The sequence below is a fragment of the Sphaeramia orbicularis genome, unplaced genomic scaffold (assembly GCF_902148855.1).
Source record: "Sphaeramia orbicularis unplaced genomic scaffold, fSphaOr1.1, whole genome shotgun sequence".
In the NCBI taxonomy this organism is placed as follows: Eukaryota; Metazoa; Chordata; class Actinopteri; order Kurtiformes; family Apogonidae; genus Sphaeramia; species Sphaeramia orbicularis.
This window is the reverse complement of record NW_021941580.1, coordinates 289,459-305,338: the sequence shown is the minus strand read 5'-3', so window position 1 is coordinate 305,338 and position 15,880 is coordinate 289,459. Positions and strand designations below refer to the sequence as shown.

Genomic DNA, 15,880 nt, shown 5'->3' with positions numbered 1-15,880 from the left:
TCAAATTATTATGTCACCTGCCATTGTTTGGACAAGCAGTTCCTGGGGGGGGGGCAGAGTTCCTTCATGTTAGAGACAGTGTCCACAACAACATCAGCAAAATGAGGAGCTTTGGTAAAAGTCCAAGTAAAGTGTCCAAAAGCATGTGTCCGTTTGTCTGGAAAAAGTCTTCAAGGATTTGAACAGAAGAGTGTGTCATGAAACTTTCATCCAAAACAATGTCCTCTGTTTAGGCCGATCTAACTGTGGAGGAATGTGTTTAACTGGAGCTGGGCCATAACCACAGCTAAGCATGTTAGCATGTTAGCTAGGGAAAAAAATAACCACAGTTAAGCATGTTAGATAGGAACAAAAATAACCACAGTTAGGCATGTTAGCATGTTAGCTAGGGAAAAAAATAACCACAGCTAAGCATGTTAGCTAAGAAAAAAAGTAACCACTGCTAAGCATGTTAGCTAAGAAAAAAATAACCACAGCTGAGCATGTTAGCTAAGAAAAAAAAGTAACCACAGCTAAGCATGTTAGCCAACAACAAAAATAACCACAGCTAAGTATATTAGCATGTTAGCTAGGAAAAAAAAAATAACCACAGCTAAGCATGTTAGCTAAGAAAAAAAGTAACCACTGCTAAGCATGTTAGCTAAGAAAAAAATAACCACAGCTGAGCATGTTAGCTAAGAAAAAAAAGTAACCACAGCTAAGCATGTTAGCCACAACAAAAATAACCACAGCTAAGCATATTAGCATGTTAGCTAGGAAAAAAAAATAACCACAGCTAAGCATGTTAGCATGTTAGCTAGGGGAAAAAATAACCACAGTTAAGCATGTTAGCTAGAAACAAAAATAACCACAGCTAAGAATGTTAGCTAGGACAAAAGAACTACGGTGCAGTAGTAAGATTTAATAATGAAAATAGTCTGAATTATTGAGTCCTAATCCGCTCAATGACACAGTCATAGACATCTGCACAATGACCAGAACCAGCAGAACCAGCAGAACTGACCCATAAAGATGGAAGACACTACCACTGAAACCACTGTTCCATGGTGTAAGCCCTGAACAGTGTCCATTCCAGACTTTCATATGCATAATCTCATTTGTAGGCCTAGGATGGAATTTTTGTATCAAATGTATGGTGTGGTGGTAGGGCTGCACAATTTTGGCAAAAAAAAAAAAATCTCGATTTTTTTTTTTTTTTCCCCCTCTAAAAACTCAATTTTCGATTTCGATTTTTGGGTAAAACTACAAAAGACAACAGAAGTCAGCATATCGTTTTCGTGAACAGCCCACAATGCAAGGCACTGCTCTGACCTCAAATCTGTGATGGTATCACGTAATGAACCCACAGAAGTTTATTTTTTCTTCATTAAATTTTTATTGAATGAAGTAGAGTATACAAACAATGTATACAACTAGAAAATAACATAAGTTTACCAGGATGAATACACTACAATACAATGTCCAAATCAGAGCAAATACTGAATGTTTTTAGAGCCGTTTTGTTTCTAGATTTATCGAACAACTTTAAATAAAGTTCAACATCTTTCAAAAAATAAATTATATTTGGTTTTGTGTTACAGAACTTACCTTTGTGAATGAAAAATTTAGCAAGTAAGAGGACTAAATTAATTATTTAAAAAATGTTGTTGTTTTTTTGTTGTTTTTTTTTTTCTTTTTGGGTATTTGGCCCACAGAAGTGATACCAGTGTAAGTCAGTGACAGGCATCAGTCATGCGTGCGTGGACCACGTTAATATGAGTGATCCCCATGCGGTTCTGTTTAAACCGGGGGATCCGTGGGTGGAACAGACCGACCCAGGACACACTGGAGGGATTCTATCTGTGGAGCTGGTGGATGTGTGTGGGCACAGGGCTGTCTGGGCTCCTCTGCTGAGGCTGATGACCCCACAACCCCGCACCCGGACCCGGTTCGGTATGGATCCGGGACAACGTAAGATGAGTGATCCACATGCAGTTCTATTTCAGTTGCGGGATCCGTGCATGAAGCCATGGCTTACATTGCTATAAGTACTGTGGGCTCATTAACACATTTAAAGTCCGGTCGTTACACGGACTTCTGTGACAGACCGCTGTCACTGATAGGAGGAAGAGCCTACGGTAGCCCGCAGGCGTGCGGCCTGGAGGCACAAGAGAGATGAAATTGATTTTACAATTTCCCTTTTTAAAAAATTGTCCTAATTAAAAAAATCCAATTTCGATTTAAAATCAATTAATCGTGCAGCCCTACATGGCGGTGCACCATGGCAGAAGCCTTAGCAGCAGAAACACTGGTAGTAGTTCTAGTACTGGACCTTCGTCAAATTCTGACCCTTCTGGCTCCAAAAACCCAGAGCTGGCAATGGTATAAATGTCAGAATTTAAGAACCAAAATAGTAGGGGGTTAGGGTTAGTCCAGAGGTGTTTGTGTCAGACTGCAGTGGAAGCTCCTCTTCTCCTAAAATGACTCCCATTAAATGCTCAAATCTGTTCAGTTGTTTTCATTTCATTGACTCCAAATGTGTTGGAACACGTTCATCTCTCAGACCAGTTGGTTCAGAATCAGTTTGATCCCAGATCAGTGGACTGGATGTTGTTCACTTCTCCTCCATTCCCGTGTCTGTGTTTTCTCATTCCATCTCTGCTCAGTGCATTTGTCCGTAGACGCTCAGCGTCCATGCACTTCAATGGGACTGAGTGGAACTGCTTTAAAAACCACTACAAACTGGACCAGCATTGGACACATGACACCTGTTGTCCCGCCCCCGGATGCTCGGCCTCTCCAGCGGCAAACGGAGCTGTGGGTGGAGCTCGGGCCGGGCCGGACGCCAAGCTTCCACATGCCAATCGGAGGATGGGTCCAAAGGCTGAATCCGGTTTGATTGACAGCTGTTTTCAGATCTGCTCCTTCACTGACACAGTTCAGTTTAATACCGTCACACATTCTGCTGTGGAATCACAGAAACCAAATGAACTGTTCATTTACTGACCTGTGACAAACAGCTGTGTCACTTAAGTACCAAATACCGACACCTGTGTTCACTTAAGCACTTTAACTTGCACGTGTAGTTTACAGCACAGCACTTTAAACATATTTGCACAAATAGTAATTGCACGCAATTGGTTTTTTAAAGCAGTTTATTGATTTTATTGTCTTTCCTTTTCAGTTTTACATCCAGTGGTGCTTGTATTTTAATTGATTGATGATTGCTTGGCCCTGGAGAAAAGGAGACACAAATTAAGACACAAAGATAAAGTGCAATATAAATGTGCAGTATTTAAGTTTAGTTTGTTTAGTGTCTGTGTGAGTGGATTTTAAAGTGTTTTAGTGAATGGTGTTTTAGTGTTTGTGCTTACCCTGTCCTTGTGTCCAGGTCCGTCAGCAAAAAGAGTCCCAGTGTGAACAACAGCCCTTAAGAAGGTTCCGGCCTGGACCAAGCCAGGGAAATGTGTGGGGGAGTCTGGAGATGTATTTTATTGGTTTATGGGTTTTTATTTAACTTTGGTGTTTAGATTTAGAGTTTTAGATATTTAGCTTGGGTTTTAGATAGGTTATGGTTGTGGGTTTTACTTATGGAGGTTTTAGATTAGTTTTAGCAATTTATATTGAGTTGTAACTTCCCTATGGAGTGGTAGTGGTTTTAGCCAGTTAAGTTGAACAATATAAAAGGCGCCCATTTTCATCAGTTGTGTTTGACTGCTGGAGAAGACACTGCTGCTCCAACCTTCACATGCACTTGCACTTTTTTTGGCATTTGCACTTTTTAGCCTTTGCACTTTCAGTACTTGCACTTTGTGTGAAATAGATAATATTGAAAATATTTTTTAAAAAATTGTGGACTACACCATCTCCTGCCTCTGCCTCATCTCCTTCTCATTTCACGGACCTCCACCCGCTAAACGGCCAGTCAACGTCACATGACCTGAAAGAAAATACAACCACTGGACTAACTGGGTTCAATTTAACAGAATTTCAACATTTTCTTGTTTACTTGGTACGACAAGGTCACTAAGCATTTTCTGAAAAAGGAACGGAGGACGAGTTTATGATTAAATAACTGGACTTTTTTTTGATGTAAGCGACAATGAGCTTCCCTTGTCTGAAAGACCAGCAGATGACACTGGGTTAGGGTTAGGGTTAGGGTTGAACTCAGTTCGTCTGTGCAGTGTTTTCACCTCTTTCACAGTACCCCAGCTGTTTTCAGTCTGAAAGCATCTGTGTGTAGTAACAGCACATTTAAAGCATCTGTGTGCAGAAACAGCACATGGACAGACTGTCTGCACCACACTGGAGACAATAGTGCAGTGTTAGTGGAGACCAAACACAGAGCTAAAAGACACCACTGACTTACACTGAAATACAATCATCAAATTGTTTCATGTCATGTTTTGATGTATGAGAGCAGTTAGCTTTGCTAGCATGTTAAAGCTAAAAGGCCAATGGGCAGAATTATGGAAATAATACTAGTACAGACTCTGGGTTAGGGTTCCAGGACATGTCCCCGTAGGAGGAGCTGGATCACCATCCTGCTCCAAGTCTTGTGTAATGGAGTCCTCACTGAGGGAAGGAGGGGTGGGGGGGCAGTTTGTTGACACCAGACTGAGCCCAGATACTTCCTGGAACCGTGGGAGGGGCTGTGGTTTAGAGCCATGCTGTCATCTGCACTGTGGGAGGGGCCTGCACTGTGTGGAGGGGCCTCACAGCTGTGTTTTTACAGAGGGATTCAAAAGGAAACTAGACTAAACTAGACTAAACCAAACTAGACTAAACTAAACAAGACTAAACTAAACTAAGCTAGACTAAACTAAACTAGACTAAATTAAATTAAACTAAACTAAACTGAGCTGGACTAAACTAAACTAGACTAGAGCCCGACCGATATGGGATTTTTGGGGCCGATACCGATACTGGGGGCTAAAAAAAAAGCCGATATCCAATATATCAGCTGATATCCGATTTTGGCCAATAACCAATATGTTGGCCGATATATGAAATAAGAACACTGATCTACACAGGATATAATAATCTTATATTAGACAATTGTGGACAGGTGGATTAACAGTTGCATAAATCTTTGTTCATCTCACAAATATAATTTACACAACTTTCAAATGCAAACTATGCAATCACAAAAAACATTAGAGCAAAAAATATGACTGAGCACACAATGATGTTTTCACTCACAAATTTGGATGTGTCTGCCTCACGGCACTACAACTTCTTATGTGGACTAAGGACTAAACTGAGCATGTGCAGAGTGAATTAGGTGAGTCCTAAGTTGTTCCTGATTGGAGCAACTGTAAGAGTTACAGCTGACCTGTGTTACAACTGTCCCCAGTCTCCCCTACATTATTAACGCTCAGACATGCCTGCAGAATGAAACTGTGAGGGAGACAGGAAGTGCACGGACATGGGGGTGTGTGGGGGGGTGAATACTTCATAAGATGAGGGAGCGGGTCCGTGATTTTAATCAGTCAGGTTCTAAACTAAACTAGACTAAAGTAAACTAAACTAGACTAGACTAAATTAAACTAGACCAGACTAAACTAAACTAGACTAAACCAAACTAGACTAGACTAAATTAAACTAGACTAGACTAGACTAAACTAAACCAAGCTAGACTAAACTAGACTAGACTAAACTAAACTAGACTAGACTAGACTAAACTAAACTAGAGTAAACTAAACTAAATTATGCCTTGTGTATTTCAGATCCGTCCTGCTGCCATCATGCTCCTGAGTTCTCGCCTTGTAAAGAAGCCTGTGACCAGGTATGAACACATACAGACATATACAGACACTTTAAATATGTATATATATATGTGTGTGTACATATATATATATATATATATATATATATATATATATATATATATATATATGTACAAGGTGGGGAAGCAAAGTTTACACTGAACATTTAGTTGTTTTTTCTCAGCAGACACTACGTCAGTTGTTTTGAACCCAAACATATACTGATGTCATAATCATTCCTAACACTATTATCCATACCTTTTCAGAAACTTTTGCCCATATGAGTAATCAGGAAAGCAAACGTCAAAGAGTGTGTGATTTGCTGAATGCACTCGTCACACCAAAGGAGATTTCCAAAATAGTTGGAGTGTCCATAAAGACTGTTTATAATGGAAAGAAGAGAATGACTATGAGCAAAACTATTACCAGAAAGTCTGGAAGATACTATTAAAGAAGAATGGGAGAAGTTGTCACCCCAATATTTGAGGAACACTTGTGCAAGTTTCAGGAAGCGTGTGAAGGCAGTTACTGAGAAAGAAGGAGGACACATAGAATAAAAACATTTTCTATTATGGACATTTTCTTGTGGCAAATAAATTGTCATGACTTTCAATAAACTAATTGGTCATACACTGTCTTTCAATCCCTGCCTCAAAATATTGTACATTTTGCTTCCCCACCCTGTATAAGTACATACGATTGGTCCAAAATTTTGGAACACCCTAGTTTGTTCCAGTTTTGTCTGTAAATTCCATCAGTTCCAGTTTAATGAACAGCTGTAAATGGTCCAAAGGTCAGAGTGAACTGACAGAGGAATAAAGAAAAAAAGGTAAGGTTAAAGAAAACTGAAAAATAATGTACATTTCAGAATTATACAAAAAGGTGAACAAGAAATGGGTAAACAACTGAAAGCAGTTCTGCAGCAATGGAGGTTGATCAAGTCTGGAAAGTTGGTGGTTCAATTCCTCCAGGTGTCCCAACATTTGTGAATTCCTTCCACCCCCTGTGTCTGCAGAACAGGAGTGTGGAACACACTGTGGTACCAGACCCATGGAGCAGTACTGGAACAGGACTGGACTGAAGAAAGGAGTGTGTTACTGTAAAAATGGAAAAGAGGAAAAAGAATGAACCAGAGAAGAGAGACAGAGCATCAGAAGAGGGAAAAATGGAGGTGTGTCCTCCAGAGAAATGTCCAAGAAAGTCCAGGTGTCAGGAAGTCCAGTTTCCTTCAGCATCCAAAGGCACTGAAACTGGACTGGAAATGCAGACAGAAGAGGTCTGGAAGAAGCACAGACACAACAGAAGCAGAAGAAGAGTTTAGGACAGAAAACAGCTGGAGTGAGAGGAGACTGACAGGACAACAGCTGAAAGAAGAGAGAAGAGAGAGGAGGAGGAAGAGAGGAGGTCATAGAGGAGGAGGAGAGGAGACTGACAGGACAACAGCTGAAAGAAGAGAGAAGAGAGAGGAGGAGGAAGAGAGGAGGTCATAGAGGAGGAGGAGAGGAGACTGACAGGACAACAGCTGAAAGAAGAGAGAAGAGAGAGGAGGAGGAAGAGAGGAGGTCATAGAGGAGGAGGAGAGGAGACTGACAGGACAACAGCTGAAAGAAGAGAGAAGAGAGAGGAGGAGGAAGAGAGGAGGTCATAGAGGAGGAGGAGAGGAGACTGACAGGACAACAGCTGAAAGAAGAGAGAAGAGGAGGAAGAGAGGAGGTCATAGAGGAGGAGGAGAGGAGACTGACAGGACAACAACTGAAAGAAGAGAGAAGAGGAGGAAGAGAGGAGGTCATAGAGGAGGAGGAGAGGAGACTGACAGGACAACAGCTGAAAGAAGAGAGAAGAGAGAGGAGGAGGAAGAGAGGAGGTCATAGAGGAGGAGGAGAGGAGACTGACAGGACAACAGCTGAAAGAAGAGAGAAGAGGAGGAAGAGAGGAGGTCATAGAGGAGGAGGAGAGGAGACTGACAGGACAACAGCTGAAAGAAGAGAGAAGAGAGAGGAGGAGGAAGAGAGGAGGTCATAGAGGAGGAGGAGAGGAGACTGACAGGACAACAGCTAAAGATGAGAGAAGAGAGAGGAGGAGGAAGAGAGGAGGTCATAGAGGAGGAGGAGGAGAGGAGACTGACAGGACAACAGCTGAAAGAAGAGAAGAGGAGGAAGAGAGGAGGTCATAGAGGAGGAGGAGAGGAGACTGACAGGACAACAGCTGAAAGAAGAGAGAAGAGAGAGGAGGAGGAAGAGAGGAGGTCATAGAGGACGAGGAGAGGAGACTGACAGGACAACAGCTGAAAGAAGAGAGAAGAGAGAGGAGGAGGAAGAGAGGAAGAGTTTACACTGAACAAACTGAACAGATGAGTTTGCACTGAACAGAGTGAACATATGAGTTTACACTGAACAGAGTGAACAGATGAGTTTACACTGAACAGACTGAACAGATGAGTTTACACTGAACAGACTGAACAGATGAGTTTACACTGAACAGAGTGAACATATGAGTTTACACTGAACAGAGTGAACAGATGAGTTTACACTGAATACACTGAAAAGATGAGTTTACACTGAACACACTGAACAGATGAGTTTACACTGAACAGACTGAACAGATGAGTTTACACTGAACACACTGAACAGATGAGTTTACACTGAACACACTGAACAGATGAGTTTACACTGAACAGAGTGAACAGATGAGTTTACACTGAATACACTGAACAGATGAGTTTACACTGAACAGACTGAACAGATGAGTTTACACTGAACAGACTGAACAGATGAGTCTACACTGGGAACAGACTGAACAGATGAGTTTACACTGAACACACTGAACAGATGAGTTTACACTGAACAGACTGAACAGATGAGTTTACACTGAACAGACTGAACAGATGAGTTTACACTGAACAGAGTGAACAGATGAGTCTACACTGGGAAAAGACTGAACAGATGAGTTTACACTGAACAGAATGAACAGATGAGTTTACACTGAACAGATGAGTTTACACTGAACAGACTGAACAGATGAGTTTATACTGAACAGAGTGAACAGATGAGTTTACACTGAACAGACTGAACAGATGAGTTTACACTGAACAGACTGAACAGATGAGTTTACACTGAACAGACTGAACAGATGAGTTTACACTGAACAGACTGAACAGATGAGTTTACACAGAACAGAGTGAACAGATGAGTTTACACTGAACACACTGAACAGATGAGTTTACACTGAACAGACTGAACAGATGAGTTTACACTGAACAGAGTGAACAGATGAGTTTACACTGAATACACTGAACAGATGAGTTTACACTGAACAGACTGAACAGATGAGTTTACACTGAACAGAGTGAACAGATGAGTCTACACTGAACACACTGAACAGATTAGTTTACACTGAACACACTGAACAGATGAGTTTACACTGAACAGACTGAACAGATGAGTTTACACTGAACAGACTGAACAGATGAGTTTACACTGAACAGACTGAACAGATGAGTTTACACTGAACAGACTGAACAGATGAGTTTACACTGAACAGAGTGAACAGATGAGTTTACACTGAATACACTGAACAGATGAGTTTACACTGAACAGACTGAACAGATGAGTTTACACTGAACAGACTGAACAGATGAGTTTACACTGGGAACAGACTGAACAGATGAGTTTACACTGAACAGAGTGAACAGATGAGTTTACACTGAACAGACTGAACAGATGAGTTTACACTGAACACACTGAACAGATGAGTTTACACTGAACAGACTGAACAGATGAGTTTACACTGAACAGAGTGAACAGATGAGTTTACACTGAACAGACTGAACAGATGAGTTTACACTGAACACACTGAACAGATGAGTTTACACTGAATACACTGAACAGATGAGTTTACACTGAACAGACTGAACAGATGAGTTTACACTGAACACAGTGAACAGATGAGTTTACACTGAACAGACTGAACAGATTAGTTTACACTGAACACACTGAACAGATGACTTTACACTGAACACACTGAACAGATGACTTTACACTGAACAAACTGAACAGATGAGTTTACACAGAACAGAGTGAACAGATGAGTTTACACTGAACAGACTGAACAGATGAGTTTACACTGAATACACTGAACAGATGAGTTTACACTGAACACACTGAACAGATGAGTTTACACTGAATACACTGAACAGATGAGTTTACACTGAACACACTGAACAGATTAGTTTACACTGAACAGACTGAACAGATGAGTTTACACTGAACAGACTGAACAGATGAGTTTACACAGAACAGAGTGAACAGATGAGTCTACACTGGGAACAGACTGAACAGATTAGTTTACACTGAACACAGTGAACAGATGAGTTTACACTGAACAGACTGAACAGATGAGTTTACACTGAACAGAGTGAACAGATTAGTTTACACTGAACACACTGAACAGATGACTTTACACTGAACACACTGAACAGATGACTTTACACTGAACAGACTGAACAGATGAGTTTACACTGAACAGAGTGAACAGATGAGTTTACACTGAATACACTGAACAGATGAGTTTACACTGAACAGACTGAACAGATGAGTTTACACTGAACAGATTGAACAGATTAGTTTACACAGAACAGAGTGAACAGATGAGTTTACACTGAACAGACTGAACAGATGAGTTTACACTGAATACACTGAACAGATGAGTTTACACTGAACACACTGAACAGATGAGTTTACACTGAACACACTGAACAGATTAGTTTACACTGAACAGACTGAACAGATGAGTTTACACTGAACAGACTGAACAGATGAGTTTACACTGAAATGACTGAACAGATGAGTTTACACTGAACAGAGTGAACAGATGAGTTTACACTGAATACACTGAACAGATGAGTTTACACTGAACAGACTGAACAGATGAGTTTACACTGAACAGACTGAACAGATGAGTTTACACTGAACAGACTGAACAGATGAGTTTACACTGAATACACTGAACAGATGAGTTTACACTGAACAGACTGAACAGATGAGTTTACACTGAACAGACTGAACAGATGAGTTTACACTGAACAGAGTGAACAGATGAGTTTACACTGAATACACTGAACAGATGAGTTTACACTGAACAGACTGAACAGATGAGTTTACACTGAACAGACTGAACAGATGAGTTTACACTGAACAGAGTGAACAGATGAGTTTACACTGAACAGAGTGAACAGATGAGTCTACACTGAACACACTGAACAGATTAGTTTACACTGAACACACTGAACAGATGAGTTTACACTGAACAGACTGAACAGATGAGTTTACACTGAACAGACTGAACAGATGAGTTTACACAGAACAGAGTGAACAGATGAGTTTACACTGAACAGATTGAACAGATGAGTTTACACTGAACACAGTGAACAGATGAGTTTACACTGAACAGACTGAACAGATGAGTTTACACTGAACAGACTGAACAGATTAGTTTACACTGAACACACTGAACAGATGACTTTACACTGAACACACTGAACAGATGACTTTACACTGAACAGACTGAACAGATGAGTTTACACTGAACAGAGTGAACAGATGAGTTTACACTGAATACACTGAACAGATGAGTTTACACTGAACAGACTGAACAGATGAGTTTACACTGAACAGATTGAACAGATTAGTTTACACAGAACAGAGTGAACAGATGAGTTTACACTGAACAGACTGAACAGATGAGTTTACACTGAATACACTGAACAGATGAGTTTACACTGAACAGAGTGAACAGATGAGTTTACACTGAATACACTGAACAGATGAGGTTACACTGAATACACTGAACAGATGAGTTTACACTGAACACACTGAACAGATGAGTTTACACTGAACACACTGAACAGATGAGTTTACACTGAAATGACTGAACAGATGAGTTTACACTGAACAGAGTGAACAGATGAGTTTACACTGAATACACTGAACAGATGAGTTTACACTGAACAGACTGAACAGATGAGTTTACACTGAACAGACTGAACAGATGAGTTTACACTGAACAGACTGAACAGATGAGTTTACACAGAACAGAGTGAACAGATGAGTTTACACTGAACACACTGAACAGATGAGTTTACACTGAACAGACTGAACACATGAGTTTACACTGAACAGAGTGAACAGATGAGTTTACACTGAATACACTGAACAGATGAGTTTACACTGAACAGACTGAACAGATGAGTTTACACTGAACAGAGTGAACAGATGAGTTTACACTGAACAGAGTGAACAGATGAGTCTACACTGAACACACTGAACAGATTAGTTTACACTGAACACACTGAACAGATGAGTTTACACTGAACAGACTGAACAGATGAGTTTACACTGAACAGACTGAACAGATGAGTTTACACTGAACACACTGAACAGATGAGTTTACACTGAACACACTGAACAGATGACTTTACACTGAACAGACTGAACAGATGAGTTTACACTGAACAGAGTGAACAGATGAGTTTACACTGAATACACTGAACAGATGAGTTTACACTGAACAGACTGAACAGATTAGTTTACAATGAACAGAGTGAACAGATGAGTTTACACTGAACAGACTGAACAGATGAGTTTACACTGAATACACTGAACAGATGAGTTTACACTGAACAGACTGAACAGATGAGTTTACACTGAACACACTGAACAGATGAGTTTACACTGAATACACTGAACAGATGAGTTTACACTGAACACACTGAACAGATGAGTTTACACTGAACAGACTGAACAGATGAGTTTACACTGAACACACTGAACAGATGAGTTTACACTGAACAGACTGAACAGATGAGTTTACACTGAACACACTGAACAGATGAGTTTACACTGAACAGACTGAACAGATGAGTTTACACTGAACACAGTGAACAGATGAGTTTACACAGAACAGAGTGAACAGATGAGTCTACACTGGGAACAGACTGAACAAATTAGTTTACACTGAACACAGTGAACAGATGAGTTTACACTGAACAGACTGCACAGATGAGTTTACACTGAAAAGACTGAACAGATGAGTTTACACTGAACAGAGTGAACAGATGAGTTTACACTGAACAGAGTGAACAGATGAGTTTACACTGAACAGACTGAACAGATGAGTTTACACTGAACACACTGAACAGATGAGTTTACACTGAATACACTGAACAGATGAGTTTACACTGAACACACTGAACAGATGAGTTTACACTGAACAGACTGAACAGATGAGTTTACACTGAAATGACTGAACAGATGAGTTTACACTGAACAGACTGAACAGATGAGTTTACACTGAAATGACTGAACAGATGAGTTTACACTGAAATGACTGAACAGATGAGTTTACACTGAATACACTGAACAGATGAGTTTACACTGGGAACAGAGTGAACAAATGAGTTTACACTGAATACACTGAACAGATGAGTTTACACTGAACAGACTGAACAGATGAGTTTACACTGAACACACTGAACAGATGAGTTTACACTGAACACACTGAACAGATGACTTTACACTGAACAGACTGAACAGATGAGTTTACACTGAACAGAGTGAACAGATGAGTTTACACTGAATACACTGAACAGATGAGTTTACACTGAACAGACTGAACAGATGAGTTTACACTGAACAGACTGAACAGATTAGTTTACACTGAACAGAGTGAACAGATGAGTTTACACTGAACAGACTGAACAGATGAGTTTACACTGAATACACTGAACAGATGAGTTTACACTGAACACACTGAACAGATGAGTTTACACTGAACACACTGAACAGATGAGTTTACACTGAACACACTGAACAGATGAGTTTACACTGAATACACTGAACATATGAGTTTACACTGAACACACTGAACAGATGAGTTTACACTGAACAGACTGAACAGATGAGTTTACACTGAACACACTGAACAGATGAGTTTACACTGAACACACTGAACAGATGAGTTTACACTGAACAGAGTGAACAGATGAGTTTACACTGAACAGATGAGTTTACACTGAATACACTGAACAGATGAGTTTACACTGAACAGACTGAACAGATGAGTTTACACTGAACACACTGAACAGATGAGTTTACACTGAACACACTGAACAGATGAGTTTACACTGAACAGACTGAACAGATGAGTTTACACTGAACAGACTGAACAGATGAGTTTACACAGAACAGAGTGAACAGATGAGTCTACACTGGGAACAGACTGAACAGATTAGTTTACACTGAACACAGTGAACAGATGAGTTTACACTGAACAGACTGAACAGATGAGTTTACACTGAACACACTGAACAGATGAGTTTACACTGAACACACTGAACAGATGACTTTACACTGAACAGACTGAACAGATGAGTTTACACTGAACAGAGTGAACAGATGAGTTTACACTGAATACACTGAACAGATGAGTTTACACTGAACAGACTGAACAGATGAGTTTACACTGAACAGACTGAACAGATGAGTTTACACTGAACAGAGTGAACAGATGAGTTTACACTGAATACACTGAACAGATGAGTTTACACTGAACACACTGAACAGATGAGTTTACACTGAATACACTGAACAGATGAGTTTACACTGAACACACTGAACAGATGAGTTTACACTGAACAGACTGAACAGATGAGTTTACACTGAACAGACTGAACAGATGAGTTTACACTGAAATGACTGAACAGATGAGTTTACACTGAACAGACTGAACAGACGACTGAACAGATGAGTTTACACTGAACAGACTGAACAGATGAGTTTACACTGAACAGACTGAACAGATGAGTTTACACTGAACAGGCGACTGAACAGATGAGTTTACACAGAACAGAGTGAACAGATGAGTTTACACTGAACAGACTGAACAGATGAGTTTACACTGAACACACTGAACAGATGAGTTTACACTGAACACACTGAACAGATGAGTTTACACTGAACAGACTGAACAGATGAGTTTACACTGAACAGAGTGAACAGATGAGTTTACACTGAACAGACTGAACAGATGAGTTTACACTGAACAGACTGAACAGATGAGTTTACACTGAACAGAGTGAACAGATGAGTTTACACTGAACAGAGTGAACAGATGAGTCTACACTGAACAGACTGAACAGATGAGTTTACACTGAACAGACTGAACAGATGAGTTTACACTGGGAACAGACTGAACAGATGAGTTTACACTGAACACACTGAACAGATGAGTTTACACTGAACAGACTGAACAGATGAGTTTACACTGAACAGACTGAACAGATGAGTTTACACTGAATACACTGAACAGATGAGTTTACACTGAACACACTGAACAGATGAGTTTACACTGAACACACTGAACAGATGAGTTTACACTGAACACACTGAACAGATGAGTTTACACTGAACAGACTGAACAGATGAGTTTACACTGAACAGACTGAACAGATGAGTTTACACTGAACAGACTGAACAGATGAGTTTACACTGAACAGAATGAACAGATGAGTTTACACTGAACAGACTGAACAGATGAGTTTACACTGGGAACAGACTGAACAGATGAGTTTACACTGGGAACAGACTGAACAGATGAGTTTACACTGAACACACTGAACAGATGAGTTTACACTGAACAGAGTGAACAGATGAGTTTACACTGAACAGAGTGAACAGATGAGTTTACACTGAACAGACTGAACAGATGAGTTTACACTGAACAGACTGAACAGATGAGTTTACACTGAACAGACTGAACAGATTAGTTTACACTGGGAACAGACTGAACAGATGAGTTTACACTGAAATGACTGAACAGATGAGTTTACACTGAACAGACTGAACAGATGAGTTTACACTGAAATGACTGAACAGATGAGTTTACACTGAAATGACTGAACAGATGAGTTTACACTGAACAGACTGAACAGATGAGTTTACACTGAACAGACTGAACAGATGAGTTTACACTGAACAGAGTGAACAGTTGAGTTTACACTGAACAGACTGAACAGATGAGTTTACACTGAACAGACTGAACAGATGAGTTTACACTGGGAACAGACTGAACAGATGCAG

The 15,880-nt window shown here is 40.2% G+C and overlaps 1 protein-coding gene across 1 annotated transcript in view; it reads left to right on the top strand.

Annotated features, from left to right (window-relative positions):
- reck (reversion-inducing-cysteine-rich protein with kazal motifs) overlaps positions 1-15,880 on the top strand; it is a 65,098-nt gene that overhangs the window by 9,470 nt on the left and 39,748 nt on the right. Inside the window, exon 2 of the mRNA XM_030129999.1 lies at positions 5,709-5,767. Coding sequence (XP_029985859.1) covers positions 5,709-5,767 — 59 coding nt within the window. The remainder of the gene's footprint in view (positions 1-5,708; positions 5,768-15,880) is intronic.